Source organism: Antennarius striatus, chromosome 22 (assembly GCF_040054535.1).
Source record: "Antennarius striatus isolate MH-2024 chromosome 22, ASM4005453v1, whole genome shotgun sequence".
Taxonomy (NCBI): domain Eukaryota; kingdom Metazoa; phylum Chordata; class Actinopteri; order Lophiiformes; family Antennariidae; genus Antennarius; species Antennarius striatus.
Window position 1 is genome coordinate 12,821,340 of NC_090797.1, and position 21,725 is coordinate 12,843,064.

Consider the following 21,725-nt stretch of genomic DNA (forward strand, 5'->3'; position numbering starts at 1 on the left):
CAGAGCGGAACTAAACAACGAGCTCCCTAAATACAGGCAGCATGTGACCTGTCCGACGAGGGACAACAACACGCTGGATCACTGCTACACGGTAACTAGGGACGCTTATCGCTCGGTCCCCCGCGCAGCTCTGGGAAACTCCGATCACTGCCTCGTCCACCTCATCCCAGCCTACAGGCAGAGACTGAGAACATCTCGGCCTGTGGTGAAAACGGTGAAGAAATGGACCAACGAGGCAAAGCAGGAACTGCAGGAATGCTTTGACTGCACCGACTGGAGTGTTTTTGAAGCTGCTACGGACAACCTGGATGATTACACGGACACTGTGACAGCCTACATTAGCTTCTGTGAGGACCTGTGTGTGCCAACCAAGACCTTCCGCACATACAGCAACAACAAGCCATGGTTCACAGCCAAGCTGAGACAACTGCGCTTGGCTAAGGAGGAGGCTTACAGATCTGGGGATAGGGCTCTGTACCGGCAGACCAGGAACACACTGACTAAGGAGATCAGAGTAGCTAAGAGGAACACCATCATCCCTGAGCTGCTATCCTCCAAACTTCACCAGCTCACAGTCCTCTCTGTCATGTGTCAGTGGATCACCAGCTTCCTGACAGACAGGACACAGCAGGTGAGGCTGGGGGCGATCACCTCAGACACTCAGACAGTCAGCACCGGTGCCCCCCAGGGTTGCGTCCTCTCTCCGCTGCTCTTCTCCATCTACACCAACGACTGCACATCCACGCACCCAGCCGTCAAACTCCTGAAGTTTGCAGATGACACAACTGTCATTGGACTCATCCAGGACGGGGATGAGTCCGCATACCGACAGGAGGTGAGACAGCTGGTGGACTGGTGTAGTCGCAACAGCCTGGAGCTGAACACGCTCAAGACTGTGGAGATGACAGTGGACTTTAGGAAGTCACCCTCCCCTCTGCTCCCCCTCACCATTGCAAACAGCCCTGTGGACTCTGTGGAGAGCTTCAAGTTCCTGGGGACTACTGTTTCCAGGGACCTGAAGTGGTCTCTCCACATCAGCTGCATCCTCAAGAAGGCCCAGCAGAGGATGTACTTTCTCAGGCAGCTAAGGAAGCACGGTCTGCCACAGGAGCTGTTGGTCCTGTTCTACACGGCAGTCATTGAATCGGTTCTGTGTTCCTCCATCACAGTCTGGTTCGGTGCTGCCACCCAAAGGGACAGGACACGACTACAAAGGACAATCAGGTCTGCTGAGAAGATCACTGGGACCTCCCTGCCCTCCCTCCAAAAGCTGTACTCCTCAAGAATTAGGAGTCGGGCAGGGAAGATCATCTCAGACCCAACACACCCTGGACACCGTCTATTCAAAAGGCTACCCTCTGGGAGGCGCTACAGAGCCCTCCTCTCAAAAACAACCAGACTCAAAAACAGTTTCTTCCCCGAAGCCATAAGACACTTGAACAATAAATTTTAACTATTTGTCTCCAAACCCCTGCAACATGCACTCAGCACCTGTACATCGTGTCCCCCCCCCCCCCCCACCTACTGCTTTTTGCTTCCTACATTTTGTATTTAGTATAGTTATTTATAATATTTAAGTATTTAGAATAGTTAACTTATGAATGAACAGTTTGAGACACCAACTGCCGGAAACAAATTCCTCGTCTGCTTTTTACAAACGATGGCCAATAAAGCTGATTCTGATTCTGATTCAGATTTAGCTTGAAGCGCCATCTAGCGGGCAGTGATGCTAGTTACACATTTTCACTTTTCAACACCTGGGAACGTTATCCCTTTACTGTCAGGGTCCATGGTGGTTTTCCTTTGTGGTTTATATCAGAGTGAAAAGCCACTTCAGTTCCATCATTACGGTGGGCTGTACTTGTGTTCGTGTGCTTCCTGATTTCATTCTCCCATTATTCATGAGTGACAAATGATAACCTACTTTGTTCGAATCATTTTATGACAAGCAAACCAAAATTACTGAATCAGCTTTTAACATCCCTCATGTAGTAATATTGCTGATATAAAACATGAACTCGGACACAAAATGATCACACAAATTTATTGACAAAAGATTTACTAAACAAATACACATGTTATATACAAGAAAAGATACAGGCAGTGATTCAGTTTCGCTCAGGGACGATGGGCCAGCAGGGGGTTGACTTGTGGTTCATTCCAGCCAGGAATGACTCAGGAGCTGCTCCAGAGTGGGACGCTGCTGAGGGTCCTCAGCCAGACACAGACGCAACACGTTTTGGCAGTTTGGAGACAACTTCTGACTGATGCAGAGGCTCTTCAAAAAGTGTTGGTGCAGCATGTTATAGAGAACCACTCCCATCTGCCACACAGTAACAGGCCTGCTACTGTATTATTATATTATTATTATTGTATTACTCCTTATTATTATTATTATTATTAATATTATTATTATTATCATTATTATTATTGTTGTTGTTGTTTCTGTTTTTATTATTATTATTAGTAGTAGTAGTAGTAGTAGTAGTAGTATTTTTCCAGTGTTAAGAAAGACGCCAATCTTCTCAGATCTATCTCAATGGTTGAAAACCTGAGTTTTGCCATTCATTGTGTGGAATTTCATGACGTTACTTCCCTCTACAGGTCACAGTAGGGAGACATTAAACCTCAAGTTAGAACTTTTTCAAAAGTAACAGTCACGTGTACGCAATCAATTATTTTACATTTTTGCTCATTATAATTTTACAAACAGTAGCTATTTGCTCCATAATGAACACAGTGGCAAAACAACATGTACTTCATATTATGCCCGAACCACATGAAACACATTAAAATCAAGTGACTGAGTACAACCTCTTTGTGTTGTGCCTGAATTTGTACACCCATTGTGTGTTTTACGAGTAAAAAGAAATTCGGGACTCCAAAAGTGCTCAGCTGTCCGACCTTCTGACTGGCATTATTTAACATTGACAAATAATAACCTGCTTTGTTATTTTGTTAATTACTGAATCAGCCTTTAATATCTCTCATGTCGGATTTGTGCTGATGTAAAACATGAACTCTGATATGAAATGACTTAAAAGTAATCACACAAGTTTATTGACAATGGTTTACGAAACAAATGCATTCACAATACATGTTATATACAAGAAAAAATATTATACAGGCACTGATTCAGTTTCCCTCAGGGACGATGGGCCAGCAGGGGGTTGACTTATGGTTCATTCCAGCCAGGAATGACTCAGGAGCTGCTCCAGAGTGGGACGCTGCTGAGGGTCCTCAGCCAGACACAGACGCAACACGTTTTGGCAGTTTGGAGACAACTCCTGACTGATACGGAGGCCATTCTCCAAGAAAAACGTTGTATTAAAGTGTCTGTGCAGCATGTCATGGAGAACCACTCCCATCTGCCACACAGTAACAGGCCTACTGCTGTACACTGAACTCCAGTACCACTCTGGTGGGTCATAGCACGGAGCTCCAGGAAATATATCTTCAATTGTGTCCCCATCGTTGATAAACATGCTTAGACCAAAGTCAATTATCCTCAAACGTGGAACACCGCTGCTGATGTCAACCAAGATATTTTCCATTTTGATGTCTGCATGGAAAATCTTGTTGGCATCAAGTTCTCTGACAGCTTCCACCAGCTGCTTGAAGAAGAGTCTGGCCTCCTCTTCCTCCAAAGTACCTCCTCTGGACTTGCTGTAATTCAAGAGGTCAACCGCTGGAAATGGACATTCCATGACGATGATGAGCTCCTTCTCCAGGTCGTAGTGGTCCAGGAGGGAAATGGATGCTGACTGGCCAACTCCTGCTTGTTGACTCATCTTCATCATGACAAGCACTTCAAGAGGCATCTTGCTCCTGTCGTCGTCTTCACGGAAAACAAGGGTCTGGGGAATGTGCTTGATCGCTACGCGGAGAAAATCTTTTTTCCTGTAACCGACGTACACAGATCCATGGCCTCCATCACCGAGTCGGTACAGTTGGCAATATTTATCCTCAAACTGATTCTTCTTCTTCTTCTTCACTGGACTGATTTTCTTGTCCGGCTCCTGTGTCTCCATGGACTGAGATTGAGACCCACGTCTCCTGGTATGGATTTTCTTCCTCAGGAACGTTCTTAGTCCTGTCATTGGCATCAGAAAACACTGAGTTAGTACCTTCACTCCCTGATTACAATGTTACTATTCTACTATGTAATTTAAAGCTTTTAAATTACGTTAAACCACAGGAAAGCAGCAACTAAATATTTAAATAGAAATTAAATATATTATAAGTATACTATTAGAAATTTAATTTTACAACTACTGGTTGAAGCTGACAGCAGGTTTGTCTTATGTATTGTACTGAAGTGGAATTCTGAGCTACTTCTACTTCATGTTAGAAAGGAAGACAAACTTTTCATTGTCTTGTTTGCAAAACTTCACATAAGCTGTGATGCTCCTGTTATAGACAGTAGTGGATTAAATTTCCAGAGACTTACTTGAAAATAAACCCGTCTGTTGTTCAGCCCCCTGAATCTTTGTGGGGTCTCTGAGGTCATCAGAGGTCTTCCACTGATGAAGAGGCTGAGGCTGAAGTCTGTAGTCAGCTGTGAATCTCCAAAAACGCTTAAAAACTGTCAGAGACATCGTAGAAATGTCATTACTATTATATCATATATATATATTATTAATATAAAGGCACAGACTACAAAGACAACTAACTAGAAACTAACTAATAGGCTTTAAATGAATTAGTTTTTGAACTAACTAACTAACTAACTAACTAACTAACTAACTAACTAGGTTTTAAACGGTCTGTGTAGGTTCTCAGTCATCCAGGTCATGAGTCGATCCACTGGACGTTAAGAAAGTTCTTGAAGACGTTTCGTCTCTCATCCAAGAGACTTCTTCAGTTCAGAGGGTGGCTGATCATGTCCCACATTATTAACCCTGGGGGGTGTGGTCAGTGATATTCACATTCCAACGACCGTCATTGAAACCCGTCTGGTTCCTCAACGATTGTTGGTGGGGGTGTCAGAGGGGGTCACTGAGATGTGACTTACACCTTTGTATGCTAATGAGGGTCATGAGCATGAGACCCATCACCTGGGTCAATCTGTTGAGACAATCTTTTTGGGAGTTTTGAAAGGACATGATTATAAATGGGAGAAAGGTGATGTCGCAGACCCCCCCCCCGCTCAGAGATGGCCTCTTTCACTCCTCTCTCAAACCATTTATCTTCTCAGTCCAAGATCTGAACATTGGTGTCCTGAAACTAGATTTTGAACTAACTCACTAAGTTATGAATTATCATTTAAAATAAACAGTGCATTCATGTTATTTATGTTATTTATGTTAATGATGTTATTATTTAATTATTATTTAAGTTTATTCAATTGTTTATGTTCACACTGTTAAATTATTATAATTATTAACTAGGTTTTAAACTGACAAGCTAGGTTTAAACTAGTTTTTGAACAAAATAACTAAGGTGTCAAACTAAACAACTAACTAGGATTTTAACTAACCAGTTTCTCAATTAACTGACTAACTAACTAAATAACTAACTTACTAACTAACCCATTAGGTTTTGAACAAATAAGGTTCTAAACTACCTAGTTTTTGTACTATGTTATGAACTAAATCACCTGTTTATTAACTAAGTTTTGAAATATTATTTAACATAAACATCGTATTATATTAATAATATTATTATTTATTTCTCCTCCACCTGTTCCCTGCTCTCACTGCAGATCACAATGTCATCTGCAAACATTGTAGTCATTGTGGACTTCTCTGTACTTCTCTATCAACATCCTCAGAGCAAATACTGCATTTGTAGTACTCCTTTTGACATGAAATATACTGCTGCTCAATATATGGCTCATCAGCTTTATCTTATTTATTTTTTAAAAAAAAATAAAATAAAATAAAATACAAAACAGTTAAAAAAAAACCCCCAATATAACCCTTTTTCCTTTGGTACAGAAAATGAAATGAAGACAGTTCCTGTGATTACAGCAGGTTATTAGATCTCTAATATTGTCTAATATAAAAATATAATTTTTTGATAATGATTCGAATCCCTGAAGTCACCTCTGATATGATGAACCACAAACGTGAATTTTCTCCGTGTGTTTCTATTTTTTCTTGATTAAACACTGAATAACAGTTTTCCACGGGTGGAATTAAATGTTGGTGGATTTACCTTTCATGGCTGCAGATCGATGACAGAAACAAGTTGAGTGCTGCTCGGATCTCGGTGCTGACTGTAGTGTAACTGTGAGGGTCTGTCTCAGTAACGTTACACAGGTGTTGATACCTGAGGCGGTTTGGCTTTGAAGTTAGGGTCTTTGTGACGTCACCGGCTGCAGCAGCGTTATGGACTCAGCCGTTGTCTGGAAAACGAACCGGTTTGGGACCCGCTGGGTCCGAATTAAAAAAATTATCTCATAATTCAGACCAGAAACGAAGGACTATGAGGAAATATTTAATACTACGTCAGGCAATTATGTTTTAAAAAAAATTTTTATGATAAAAATAAAAATTGTGGAAACACTTTAACATTGTGACGCTATCTGACAGCTTCATGTGCAACTTTGGCTCATTGTTTTTCGCATCTGAAATAAATATTAAAAAGCCGACAAATATGACTTTAAAAGCCTCCGACTCTCATTTTAATAAGAATTAAACACCAGATCCTGAGCAGAAATCAAGCAGCTTCATCTCGTTTATTATTTGCGTTAAAGCACAAACAAAAAATTATTAATAACAATTTAACAAAAGCAGATTTGTTTTTCTACATTATTGATTAATATTTAATGCTATGATATGAAATAATGTACAATATTTCTTAAATTAATATGGAAATTTCCGAATATTGTGTATGATGAAAAACAATGGGTGCCTGGACAGCAGAGAAGACCCATTTATATTTGAAAAAACATAGTCAACTTTATTTTCAATTGTACCACGTATGCACGACATACAGCACAGATGAAATTACAGTCTGCAACCTGGGAATAAATTTGTTAAACCGACTGAATAACCCACATTCCAAAAATTAGAACAGGCTTAGGCAGAGTTTATAAGGATTACAGGTTTTATTCCTATAAATGTATTGGAACATGTGGTCTGGACTTGTGCAGTCTTTGAGCGTTGCCACAGGCAACAGAATTGAGCAGTTTTTGATTCCTTTACGTTTTGAACTGTTTTTCCAGCCTCCTGCCTGCAGGTGGCGCCCCGTCCATTCAGACCTGTTCATATGAACTCAGAGGAAACAGAGCGGACTGTGTTCTTTCCGGTCATATGAGTCAGACAATCATATGAAGGTGAAGGTCTGACAGAACTGAGCAGCAGCTTCATCTGTCTGTCTGTCCAGGTTCTGTCCAGCTCCGCGTCAGTGAACATCCAGCTGTGAAGTCACTGAACCACAACACAAACATCACTTCATCTCCAAACAGGACATTTCACTGCAGTCTTTACTGCCTGTGGAGGGGGCAGAAACTCTTACTAATTCACTGTAAACTAAATAACACTGTAGAACTCACGCCTCCATTAAGACACACTGGTTCTCCTGTTAACTAATTAAAATAAAACAGTGTTAAAACATAATTCTGTCTCTATAAAAATCTTCTCCAGGTAGAGTTTGGTGTCGGATCTCTCCAGCTTCCTGTCACCACAAAAACACGTGTAAAGATGAACTGGTGTCTTTTATTTGCCCAGAGGCATAAATGTAAGTGTGACTGGTTGTTCTTCATGTACGACAAACTGCCAACTTGTCCAGGCCATACTCCTCCTGCCCAGCCTGCTCCAAACTCTCCAGCCTCCTTTTAACATGATCAGCGGAACATAAAGTTGATGGATGAATCAAGATACTGACAAAAATGATGAAAAATGCCTGTCAATATTGTCAAAGTCTCCTGAATGGCATAAATTGATAGATAGATAGATAGATAGATAGATAGATAGATAGATAGATAGATAGATAGATAGATAGATAGATAGATAGATAGATAGATAGATAGATACTTTATTAATCCCGGAGGAAATTGCATATATCCACTGCTCAGGCATTACTTAACAAATAATACTGGATAAACACCAGGAGAAAAGGAAACACTGACATCACAGGACATACCACAAGACATACATTACACTAACAGACAGGCACATGCAGCACTAACAGGACTTATATACTAAACTATAGCTAAAAATATAAACGGTATAAAATTTAAAAATATTACAGTATTAAAATATAAACAGTATAAAATAAAATCTAAACAGTATAAAATTGAATTAAAATATAAAAACAGTATAAAAAATAAATAAATTTTATATATATATATATATATATACAACAGTATAAAATTAAATTTAAATTAAATTAAATCCATTTTCAACCCCGTGCTGACCTCGCCACCTCCCCCCCGCTCCTCCTGAGAGAGTCATTGTACCCCCTGATGGCACGGGGCACGAAGGAGGACCTCAGCCTCTCTGTGGAGGCGCTGTGTGACAGCAGTCTGCCGCTGAAGGTGCTTCTCTGCTGGGAGAAGGTGGTGTGTAGGGGGTGCCTGGTGTTGTTCATGATGGCCTTAATTTTAGACATGGTCCTGCTCTCCAGAAGCATATCCACAGAGTCCAGGCTCAGCCCGACCACTGAGCCCGCTCTGCGGATGAGTCTGTTCAGACGGTCCATATCTCTTTTCCTGGCCCCCCCACCCCAACACACAATGGCGTATGACAGCACACTGGAGACTACGGACTGATAGAACATGAAAAGGAGCTTAGGACAGATGTTGAAGGAGGCCAGCCTCCTTAGGAAGTACATCCTGCTCTGCCCCTTCTTGTGCACACAGTTGGAGTTGAGTGACCAGTCCAGTCTGCTGTCTAGCTGCAGTCCCAGGTACTTATAGTTTTCTACCACCTCCACCTCACTGCCATTGATGATCACCGGCTGTGGAGAGGGAGGTGCCCGCCGGAAATCCAGAACCATCTCCTTTGTCTTGGAGACGTTGAGCTGGAGCTGGTTCTGTTGGCACCACTCCACGAAGTCAGCCACCAATGCCCTGTACCCCCCCTCATCACCCTCCCGGATACATGCCACTATCGCGGTGTCATCGGAGTACTTCTGTATGTGGCATGTATCCGAGTTGTGCTTGAAGTCTGATGTGTAGAGGGTGAAGAGAATGGGGGATAGAACGGTCCCCTGTGGCGCCCCCGTGCTGCTGGTCACCATAGAAGACAAGCAGTCCCCCATACGGACGTACTGGGGTCTGTCCGTTAGGTAGTCCGTAATCCAGCTCACGAGGTAGGGGTCCACAGCCATGGAGGTCAGTTTATCCTGCAGGAGCTGGGGCTGGATGGTGTTGAAGGCACTCGAAAAGTCGAAGAAGAGCACTCTGACGGCACAGCCCCCGGCGTCCAGGTAGGAGAGTGTGCGATGGAGGAGGTACATGACAGCATCGTCAACCCCAACCTTGGCCTGATAGGCAAACTGGAGAGGGTCCATAGCACCCTGCACCTGTGGACGCATGAGCTCCAGGACCAGTCGCTCTAGGGTCTTCATTACGTGGGAGGTAAGAGCGACCGGTCGGTGGTCGTTGAGCTCAGTAGGGCGTCCTTTCTTGGGTACAGGGACAATGCAGGAGGTCTTCCACAGTGACGGGACCCTCCCCAGCCGCAGACTGAGGTTGAACAATTGTTGCAGGGGGTCCCCTAGTTCCGAAGCACAGGCTCGGAGGAGTCTTGGGGAGACCTTATCTGGTCCAGCCGCCTTGTAGGGACGGAGCCTCCTCAGCGTTGTCGTCACCAGGTCTGCAGTGATGATGGTCTCGGTCGTGGTGGGAGCAGGAGGTTGTGGCGAGGTTGGAAGTCCAGTGGTTGAGGTGGGGCCGTTGAGCTCCGCAGTTTTTGGAGTGGGCTCGGGAGAAGTGCCAGGGGTGGAAGGAGAGGAAGCACAGGAGGAGGGAGCATCAGTGGAGCGGTCTGTAGGGCCAGGAGAGGCCTGTAGGCCAGGAGAGGCCTGGGACGAGGAGCCGGGAGTGGTGGGGGAGCTGAACCGATTGAAAAAGCTGTTAAGTTCATTCGCTCGTTCAATATTCCCCTCCACAGTGCTGCGCCCTTTCCCGTGTCCGGTGATGGTTCTCATCCCATTCCAGACCTCCCGCACTTGGTTGCGCCCCAGCTGCTTCTCCAGCTTCCTCCTGTACGCCTCCTTGGCCTCCCTCAGGCAGAGTCTCACTTCCTTCTGGGCCTTCCTCATCTCCTCCTCGTTCTTGCTCCTGAACGCCCGCTTCATCCTGTTCAGGACAGCCTTGACTTCCTTGGTTACCCATGGTTTGTTGTTGGGGTAACACCTGATTGTCCTGACAGGGGCCACGGTGTCCACACAGAAGTTTATGTAGTCTGTAAAACACTGAGCTGCCCCCTCAATGTCTTCCCCATGTGAGCCCACAATAACATCCCAATCGGTGATCTGGAAGCAGTTCCTCAGCATCTCCTCTGTTTCCGGGGACCACCTCCTGACCTGTCGTGTTGTTGCTGGCAGCCGTTTCACCAGCGGGATGTAGGTGGGCTGTAGGTACACTAGGTTGTGGTCTGATTTACCTAGTGGAGGGAGGGGGGTGGCGGTGTATGCCTCCTTAGCATTAGCGTAGAACAGATCGATGGTTCTGTTCTTCCGTGTGGGACAGTCTACACACTGGACCATTGTGGGGAGAGATGAGTCCAAGGTGACGTGGTTAAAGTCACCGGTGATGATGACGAGCGCCTCCGGGTGCCGGGTCCGAAGAGCAGAGGTGGTCCCACAGATGGTCTCTCGTGCCGCCTCAGGGTCCGCACGTGGAGGGATGTAGACGGAGAGGACGATGACGTGTGAGAATTCACGCGCCAGGTAGTAGGGTCTGATGCTAACAGCTGTTAGCTCCAGGTCGCGGTTACACAGTGTTGATTTCACCGTCACATGTCCCGGATGGCACCATCTATCGTTGGTATAAATGATTAATCCACCTCCTTTCTTCTTACCGGCGGTGTTCGTGTCCCGGTCCGCTCGGACGGAGGAGAAGCCGGTTAGTCGGACGTTAGCGTCCGGCACGTCTCCAGTTAGCCACGTCTCAGAGAACACCAACAAGCTGGTCTCCCGGTAGCGATGATCAGTCCTGCACAGCGCCGTCAGTTCGTCCAACTTGTTGGGTAGAGAGTTCACGTTCCCCATGATGACGGAGGGGACGGAGGGCTTGACTCTCCTCCGGTTAGCGGCTCTAGCTGTTAGTCTAGTCCTTTCAACTCGACCCGCTCGGCATCCGCGATATCTCCGTCGGAGCTCAGCGGGGATGAGATCGCGTGTTGCTGGGTCTCCTTTGACCCTCAGAGACATCAACTCCTCCCTGGAGTACACTAGCATATCACTATACATTATATAATTTTACGTTAGAAAAATACACGCAGAAACATAGAAAAAAAACGCAAAATTATGCAAACAAACTCGCTCTGAGCAGAGGAAACTGCAGCCTGCTCGCGCATGCGCAGAAGACATTGAGATTGAGTGGATTTCCTGATTCTAACTGTAAGAAAATAGATTCCTGGACCACACCACACAGGAGGGTGGACAGCACTGGATGAAGGGGCAGCGTTTCCAAAAACGGTTAAAATACACAAGAATCTGGTGTTTGTCAAAAATCTTCCTCAGTTTTTCAGACACTCCAGACACACATGGGATCACTGTACCGTTACGCCTGCTCTCCTTCTCTTCTGTCCTCACTGTGTTATTCTTCTGGATCTTCTGTGAGCCTTCACAAAGGTCCAGTCAGGATATCCTGTTCTTTCACCTGGTCTTGGGTACTGGTTGGTGACTTTTCAGGCCTGTTTGTCAGTGTCCTGATGGCGCCAAGCTGGTGCCCCAATGGATGGTGAGAGTCAAAAAACAGGTGTTGGTCTGTTTGTGTTGGAGTCCTGTATACCCCAACACTCACACTTCCGTCATCTTTGATGTTGCTGTCCACCGAGTTGATGTGAAAGGTTGCACCTCGTGGATTTTGCTCTTGTGTCGTCCATGTACCGGAACCAGTGGCTTGGTGTTGCTCCTTTGAACGAGGTCAGGGCCATGTGTTCCACTTCTTCCATGTACAGATTGGACACAACAGGAGACACCTGAGAGCCCATGGCACATCCGTGTTTCTGCCTATAGAAGCTCCCTCTGTACTGGAAAAAGTTGCTGTTTAGGCAGAGGTCCAGAAGTTGGCAGATCTGGTCAGGGTTGAAGTTTGTCCTGTCGCTGAGGGTGTTGTCCTGTGAAAGCCGTTGCCTTACTCCTTCCACTGCCTCCATTGCATGAACACATGTGAACAGGGAGGTGACGTCATAGGATACCATGGTCTCATCTGTATCCAATCTCAGTCCTCTCACCTTTTCCACAATGTCCATGGAGTTCTGTATTTGGTAGTGGTTCTTCCTTACGAATGGGGCCAAGATGGTGGCAACATGCTTGGCGATGTCGTATGTGATGCAGAAGGGTCTCCTTCTTTATGATTTTGTGGAGCCCATATATGCATGGAATGGCTTCCCCAGGGTACAGGCAATGGTATAGCAGGTGGTTTATAGTTTCCTCCATTTGTAGGCATTCCACAACGTTGTTTTTGTAGCTGCTGGTTGGGTCGTGCTTCAGGGTCTCATCAGTGCTGCTGTCGCTGAGTAGAGACATTACCTTGCTGTGGTAATCTGGTGTGTAGGCAACAGAATGTAAGTGGAAATGTTTATTCACAGTTTAATTGACAAGTTTGACTTATATCTAAAGAATAAGACAGTTGATCAACTCAATAAACCAGACTAAATACATCAGTGTGCAAACACGTTTAATCTTGCATGTCAGAATACTTTTGAGTTTTGTGTCTATGTGTCTAGATGGGAGTTTTTTTCACTTGGAGCACATTCATACAAGTACAAATGTGGTGGCTTTATCTGCTACAACAGAAAGGGTCGCAGTTCCTGAATTGACCTGACAAACAGCACAAATGGTTTCTCAAGCAGTTTGTCCGACAACTTCTCAAGAACATTCTCCTGTAGTGAATGAAAAATTAATATTTTGTTACATAATTTATTATTGTTTAAGAAAGTCTTGCCCCTCACACGCTTCATATCCCCAGTGGGTCTAACATGGTAGGTTCCAAAGTTGTCAGTGGTCGATCTAAGGTCGTACCAATGAAAACTTTTTGGAGGGGTCTGGGATGAACCACTTCTCCCACAGATCCAGGTGAACAGCCGGGTAATTCCACGGTTTGAACGGACCATTCCAGTGCAGAAGCTGTGCATCCTGTATGAAGTTCTCTGGATAGCGAGCATCTGGACCCCATCCTGGACAAACAGGAACTCAGCTGAGGTCAGTGCTGCAGAATCTGACTTTACCTGTGTAAGTATCAGTGGTAACCATTCCACTTTGGAGAGCTTGAACTGATTCTACATATTAACAGTGATGACCTCACCCAGGTGTCTGACGTGCCACAGTGGGTCCAGTGTTGTGAACTTGTCATGAAACACAAGCTAACCAGTCTCTATCAGTCGGAAGTGGCTGATGTTTGTAAACTGATTTTGATCACATGACCAGAACAAACCCTGGTCCTGACCTGACCCCTTAGCAGAGGTCACCGAGGTCTGGGGTTCTGACCTGTTCCCTCTGGTGCTTTAGGGGGTGATCCGGGTGCCGGCTCCCTGCCAGTACGCCCACAAGCTGGCCTTCCTGGTGGGCCAGAGCCTCCACAGGGAGCCCAACATGAAGCTGGATGACCTCCTCTTCTATCTGTGAGGACCGGCGCAAACCCAATACCCACGTTCCTGCTGCCGGCTGTTCTCGCTGGCAATTTAGGGTTAGGGGCGCTCAAGTATTTTTGTTCAGGGTTTTGTTCAGTCCTGTTTTCCTTCTTTAAAAAGACAAATAGAGTTCCAGCAGCATAAAGATCTGTGTGAAGAAGTTGTTTCTGACAGCTGTCCTGCTAACGTTTAGTTAGCTTCAGCGTTGCGTCCAGATGTTGATGCCTGGTTTTGATTGGTCACCGGATTCAAAAGGTTTTAAGTCCCTTAAATGTTTGTGATTCCTGAACGGGACTAAAAAAAAGTCACGCAACTGATAGATATCAAATTTATTTAGATATTTTAGAAAATATTGCACACACAAAGAACAGTCAACAGGCTGAGAACTCACACAACCCCTCAGGGTGTGACGAAGGTTGGTTCACACACACACACACACACACACACTGGTGTTCAGTGGGCGGTACATTCACAGACCAGCATGAATGTGGACATGTTTGCTGAGACAGGGATGACTGATTGGCCGGGCTAAATGTCAGGTGGGTGGAGGGGCGGGGCTGAGGTAGCTTTCTTTATCACTGGTCACTACTGGGGAAGAGGTTATGACCCGGATCAGCTGGTTCTGGGTCAAAGGTTCCGATCTCTTTACTTTTCAGTCTGAATCCAGAAACCGTGGAACCTTCATGGACCCTGTTCTCAGGCGGAACCTGTGTCCGGACCACAGTCGTTTTAAACTCACCGTCTGCAGAACTTTCTGGATCTTCACAGCGAGCAGAACTTCTGTCCTCAGTGACTGGAGACGGAGACCAGAAAAAATGACTCGAGCTTGAAATACGAGTCAGTCTCACCACTCGAGAATTTATGTCATTTTACACGCAATTGTTTTTGTGTCTCCATGGCGACAGTTTGCTGCTGGGCGTGGCCTCCAAAAGGTTTGTTTTTATTCAACTTAATTTGACATGAATCGCGGAGGCGGGGCCTCCATCTACAGGTGAGATCTGATCAGAGTACCTTCTCTGACTGACATAGCCAACACAAAAAAAACACCTTTCGCTTTGTCCCTGTTAGAAAGTTAGAAAGGATTGGAAATATTTTTTTACTTCAAGTAATAAACTCCCTCATCTAGGGCGCAGATACTTCACCAGTTTAAACCTTTCTTTTCAGATTTAGCTTGAAGCGCCATCTAGTGGGCAGTGATGCTAATTACACATTTTCACTTTTCAACACCTGGGAACGTTATCCCTTTACTGTCAGGGTCCATGGTGGTTTTCCTTTGTGGTTTATATCAGAGTGAAAAGCCACTTCAGTTCCATCATTACGGTGGGCTGTACTTGTGTTCGTGTGCTTCCTGATTTCATTCTCCCATTATTCATGAGTGACAAATGATAACCTACTTTGTTCGAATCATTTTATGACATGCAACCAAAATTACTGAATCAGCTTTTAACATCCCTCATGTAGTATTTGTGCTGACATAAAACATGAACTCGGACACAAAATTATCACACAAATTTATTGACAAAAGATTTACTAAACAAATACACATGTTATATACAAGAAAAGATACAGGCAGTGATTCAGTTTCGCTCAGGGACGATGGGCCAGCAGGGGGTTGACTTATGGTTCATTCCAGCCAGGAATGACTCAGGAGCTGCTCCAGAGTGGGACGCTGCTGAGGGTCCTCAGCCAGACACAGACGCAACACGTTTTGGCAGTTTGGAGACAACTTCTGACTGATGCAGAGGCTCTTCAAAAAGTGTTGGTGCAGCATGTTATAGAGAACCACTCCCATCTGCCACACAGTAACAGGCCTGCTACTGTACACTGAACTCCAGGACCACTCTGGTGGGTAATAGGAAGGGGTTCCACGATATATACCTTCGATTGTGTCCCCGTCATTGATAAACATGCTTAGACCAAAGTCAATTATCCTCAAACGTGGAACACCGCTGCTGATGTCAACCAAGATATTTTCCATTTTGATGTCTGCATGGAAAATCTTGTTGGCATCAAGTTCTCTGACAGCTTCCACCAGCTGCTTGAAGAAGAGTCTGGCCTCCTCTTCCTCCAAAATACCTCCTCTGGATTTACTGTAATTCAAGAGGTCAACCGCTGGAAATGGACATTCCATGACGATGATGAGCTCCTCCTCCAGGTCGTAGTGGTCCAGGAGGGAAATGGATGCTGACTGGCTAACCGATCCTCCTGCTCGTTGACTCATCTTCATGAAAAGCACTTCAAGAGGCATCTTGCTCCTGTCGTCGTCTTCACGGAAAACAAGGGTCTGGGGAATGTGCTTGATCGCTACGTGGACAAAATCTTCCTTCCTGTAACCCATGTACACAGATCCCTGGCCTCCATCACCGAGTCGGTACAGTTGACAATATTTATCCTCAAACTGCTTCTTCTTCTTCGCTGGACTGATTTTCTTGTCCGGCTCCTGTGTCTCCATGGACTGAGATTGAGACCCACGTCTCCTGGTATGGATTTTCTTCCTCAGGAACGTTCTTAGTCCTGTCATTGGCATCAGAAAACACTGAGTTAGTACCTTCACTACCTGATTACAATGTTACTATTCTACTATGTAATTTAAAGCTTTTAAATTACGTTAAACCACAGGAAAGCAGCAACTAAATATTTAAATAGAAATTAAATGTTTTTAAAATATATTATAAATTTAATTTTACAACTACTGGTTTAAGCTGACAGCAGGTTTGTCTTATGTATTGTACTGAAGTGGAATTCTGAGCTACTTCTACTTCATGTTAGAAAGGAAGACTAACTTTTTGTTGTCTTGTTTGCAAAAGTTCACATAAACTGTGATGCTCCTGTTATAGACAGTAGTGGATTAAATTTCCAGAGACTTACTTGAAAATAAACCCGTCTGTTGTTCAGCCCCCTGAATCTTTGTGGGGTCTCTGAGGTCATCAGAGGTCTTCCACTGATGAAGAGGCTGAAGTCTGTAGTCAGCTGTGAATCTCCAAAAACGCTTAAAAACTGTCGGAGACATTGTAGAAATCTCATTACAATTATATAATATGTATATTATTAATATACAGACACTGCTGACAAAGACAAATTAAACAAGGCAGTCAGAGACTGCGACATCCCTGAATTCAAAATTTTACCCTGACTTACTTTCATAATGTTCCTTACTTTCAGCAATGACTTCTATATTCTTCTATATTGTTCTATCGAGTATGACATTGACCTAATTTTCCAAAGGTGAAGGTCATCATCACATTTTTGTGCCTCTGGCTTCCTAAATATGTTGCTTTTCGTTTTGTGATTATATCTCATCAGGTATCAGAGAGGTGTTCCGAAAATGGTATAAAAGTAAAAATTTGACCTTGACCTAGTTTTTCAAGGTCAATGTTCTGATCTCATTTTTATCCTTTTGCCTCCCTGAATGTAACGCCTTTTGGTTCGTTTTTCTATCTCATCCGGTTCCTAAGATATGTGCAAAAAATGAACAAAAGTTGAAATTTGACCTTGACCTAGTTTTCTCAAGGTCAAGGTCATCATCTCATTTTCATCCCCTTTGTTGCCCGAGGATTGTGCTTTTTGTTTTATCTTTCTATCTGCAACAGATAGAAAGATAAAAGATATTTAATGGATGGAAGGACGGACACACAAACACTGACATCATCGCTTCATGGGATGTAATTAGAGATCATCAATTTTCAAATTTCATTTTGCAATACTTGTAATCCAAATTTTTTGATAATGATTCGAATCCCTGAAGTCATCTCTGATATGATGAACCACAAACGTGAATTTTCTCCGTGTGTTTCTATTTTTTCTTGATTAAACACTGAATAACAGTTTTCCACGGGTGGAATTAAATGTTGGTGGATTTACCTTTCATGGCTGCAGATCGATGACAGAAACAAGTTGAGTGCTGCTCGGATCTCGGTGCTGACTGTAGTGTAACTGTGAGGGTCTGTCTCAGTAACGTTACACAGGTGTTGATACCTGAGGCGGTTTGGCTTTGAAGTTAGGGTCTTTGTGACGTCACCGGCTGCAGCAGCGTTATGGACTCAGCCGTTGTCCGGAAAACGAACCGGTTTGGGACCCGCTGGGTCCGAATTAAAAAAAATAATCTCATAATTCAGACCAGAAACGAAGGACTATGAGGAAATATTTAATACTACATCAGGCAATTATGATTAAAAAAAATTAATTATAATAAAAATAAAAATTGTGGAAACACTTTAACATTGTGACGCTATCTGACAGCTTCATGTGCAACTTTGGCTCATTGTTTTTCGCATCTGAAATAAATATTAAAAAGCCGACAAATATGACTTTAAAAGCCTCTGACTCTCATTTTAATAAGAATTAAACACCAAATCCTGAGTAGAAATCAAGCAGCTTCATCTCGTTTATTATTTGCGTTACAGCACAAACAAAAAATTATTAATAACAATTTAACAAAAGCAGATTTGTTTTTCTACATTATTGATTAATATTTAATGCTATGATATGAAATAATGTACAATATTTCTTAAATTAATATGGAAATTTCCGAATATTTTGTATGATGAAAAACAATGGGTGCCTGGACAGCAGAGAAGACCCATTTATATTTGAAAAAACATAGTCAACTTTATTTTCAATTGTACCATGTATGCACGACATACAGCACAGATGAAATTACAGTCTGCAACCTGGGAATAAATTTGTTAAACCGACTGAATAACCCACATTCCAAAAATTAGAACAGGCTTAGGCAGAGTTTATAAGGATTACAGGTTTTATTCCTATAAATGTATTGGAACATGTGGTCTGGACTTGTGCAGTCTTTGAGCGTTGCCACAGGCAACAGAATTGAGCAGTTTTTGATTCCTTTACGTTTTGAACTGTTTTTCCAGCCTCCTGCCTGCAGGTGGCGCCCCGTCCATTCAGACCCGTTCATATGAACTCAGAGGAAACAGAGCGGACTGTGTTCTTTCCGGTCATATGAGTCAGACAATCATATGAAGGTGAAGGTCTGACAGAACTGAGCAGCAGCTTCATCTGTCTGTCTGTCCAGGTTCTGTCTGTCCAGCTCCGCGTCAGTGAACATCCAGCTGTGAAGTCACTGAACCACAACACAAACATCACTTCATCTCCAAACAGGACATTTCACTGCAGTCTTTACTGCCTGTGGAGGGGGCAGAAACTCTTACTAATTCACTGTAAACTAAATAACACTGTAGAACTCACGCCTCCATTAAGACACACTGGTTCTCCTGTTAACTAATTAAAATAAAACAGTGTTAAAACATAATTCTGTCTCTATAAAAACCTTCTCCAGGTAGAGTTTGGTGTCGGATCTCTCCAGCTTCCTGTCACCACAAAAACACGTGTAAAGATGAACTGGTGTCTTTTATTTGCCCAGAGGCATAAATGTAAGTGTGACTGGTTGTTCTTCATGTACGACAAACTGCCAACTTGTCCAGGCCATACTCCTCCTGCCCAGCCTGCTCCAAACTCTCCAGCCTCCTTTTAACATGATCAGCGGAACATAAAGTTGACGGATGAATCAAGATACTGACAAAAATGATGAAAAATGCCTGTCAATATTGTCAAAGTCTCCTGAATGGCATAAATTGAGTGGATTTCCTGATTCTAACTGTAAGAAAATAGATTCCTGGACCACACCACACAGGAGGGTGGACAGCACTGGATGAAGGGGCAGCGTTTCCAAAAACGCTTAAAATACACAAGAATCTGGTGTTTGTCAAAAATCTTCCTCAGTTTTTCAGACACTCCAGACACACATGGGATCACTGTACCGTTACGCCTGCTCTCCTTCTCTTCTGTCCTCACTGTGTTATTCTTCTGGATCTTCTGTGAGCCTTCACAAAGGTCCAGTCAGGATATCCTGTTCTTTCACCTGGTCTTGGGTACTGGTTGGTGACTTGTCAGGCCTGTTTGTCAGTGTCCTGATGGCGCCAAGCTGGTGCCCCAATGGATGGTGAGAGTCAAAAAACAGGTGTTGGTCTGTTTGTGTTGGAGTCCTGTATACCCCAACACTCACACTTCCGTCATCTTTGATGTTGCTGTCCACCGAGTTGATGTGAAAGGTTGCACCTCGTGGATTTTGCTCTTGTGTCGTCCATGTACCGGAACCAGTGGCTTGGTGTTGCTCCTTTGAACGAGGTCAGGGCCATGTGTTCCACTTCTTCCATGTACAGATTGGACACAACAGGAGACACCTGAGAGCCCATGGCACATCCGTGTTTCTGCCTATAGAAGCTCCCTCTGTACTGGAAAAAGTTGCTGTTTAGGTAGAGGTCCAGAAGTTGGCAGATCTGGTCAGGGTTGAAGTTTGTCCTGTCGCTGAGGGTGTTGTCCTGTGAAAGCCGTTGCCTTACTGCTTCCACTGCCTCCATTGCATGAACACATGTGAACAGGGAGGTGACGTCATAGGACGCCATGGTCTCATCTGTATCCAATCTCAGTCCTCTCACCTTTTCCACAATGTCCATGGAGTTCTGTATTTGGTAGTGGTTCTTCCTTACGAATGGGGCCAAGATGGTGGCAACATGCTTGGCGATGTCGTATGTGATGCAGAAGGGTCTCCTTCTTTATGATTTTGTGGAGCCCATATATGCATGGAATGGCTTCCCCAGGGTACAGGCAATGGTATAGCAGGTGGTTTATAGTTTCCTCCATTTGTAGGCATTCCACAACGTTGTTTTTGTAGCTGCTGGTTGGGTCGTGCTTCAGGGTCTCATCAGTGCTGCTGTCGCTGAGTAGAGACATTACCTTGCTGTGGTAATCTGGTGTGTAGGCAACAGAATGTAAGTGGAAATGTTTATTCACAATTTAATTGACAAGTTTGACTTATATCTAAAGAATAAGACAGTTGATCAACTCAATAAACCAGACTAAATACATCAGTGTGCAAACACGTTTAATCTTGCATGTCAGAATACTTTTGAGTTTTGTGTCTATGTGTCTAGATGGGAGTTTTTTTCACTTGGAGCACATTCATACAAGTACAAATGTGGTGGCTTTATCTGCTACAACAGAAAGGGTCGCAGTTCCTGAATTGACCTGACAAACAGCACAAATGGTTTCTCAAGCAGTTTGTCCGACAACTTCTCAAGAACATTCTCCTGTAGTGAATGAAAAATTAATATTTTGTTACATAATTTATTATTGTTTAAGAAAGTCTTGCCCCTCACACGCTTCATATCCCCAGTGGGTCTAACATGGTAGGTTCCAAAGTTGTCAGTGGTCGATCAAAGGTCGTACCAATGAAAACTTTTTGGAGGGGTCTGGGATGAACCACTTCTCCCACAGATCCAGGTGAACAGCCGGGTAATTCCACGGTTTGAACGGACCATTCCAGTGCAGAAGCTGTGCATCCTGTATGAAGTTCTCTGGATAGCGAGCATCTGGACCCCATCCTGGACAAACAGGAACTCAGCTGAGGTCAGTGCTGCAGAATCTGACTTTACCTGTGTAAGTATCAGTGGTAACCATTCCACTTTGGAGAGCTTGAACTGATTCTACATATTAACAGTGATGACCTCACCCAGGTGTCTGACGTGCCACAGTGGGTCCAGTGTTGTGAACTTGTCATGAAACACAAGCTAACCAGTCTCTATCAGTCGGAAGTGGCATTTGTTGTAAACTGATTTTGATCACATGACCAGAACAAACCCTGGTCCTGACCTGACCCCTTAGCAGAGGTCACTGAGGTCTGGGGTTCTGACCTGTTCCCTCTGGTGCTTTAGGGGGTGATCCGGGTGCCGGCTCCCTGCCAGTACGCCCACAAGCTGGCCTTCCTGGTGGGCCAGAGCCTCCACAGGGAGCCCAACATGAAGCTGGATGACCTCCTCTTCTATCTGTGAGGACCGGCGCAAACCCAATACCCACGTTCCGGCTGTTCTCGCTGGCAATTTAGGGTTAGGGGCGCTCAAGTATTTTTGTTCAGGGTTTTGTTCAGTCCTGTTTTCCTTCTTTAAAAAGACA

At 44.2% G+C, this 21,725-nt stretch overlaps 2 protein-coding genes across 2 annotated transcripts; both read right to left on the bottom strand.

Annotated features, from left to right (window-relative positions):
- Window positions 1-3,182: 3,182 nt before the first annotated feature.
- Window positions 3,183-4,031, bottom strand: LOC137589672 (serine/threonine-protein kinase pim-3-like). Its single transcript, XM_068307533.1, has one exon. The coding sequence runs from the start codon at window positions 4,029-4,031 to the stop codon at window positions 3,183-3,185; it is 849 nt and encodes a 282-aa protein (XP_068163634.1).
- Window positions 4,032-15,378: 11,347 nt separating this feature from the next.
- On the bottom strand, window positions 15,379-16,206 carry LOC137589675 (serine/threonine-protein kinase pim-1-like). The gene has a single exon (XM_068307537.1). The coding sequence runs from the start codon at window positions 16,204-16,206 to the stop codon at window positions 15,379-15,381; it is 828 nt and encodes a 275-aa protein (XP_068163638.1).
- Window positions 16,207-21,725: the final 5,519 nt, after the last annotated feature.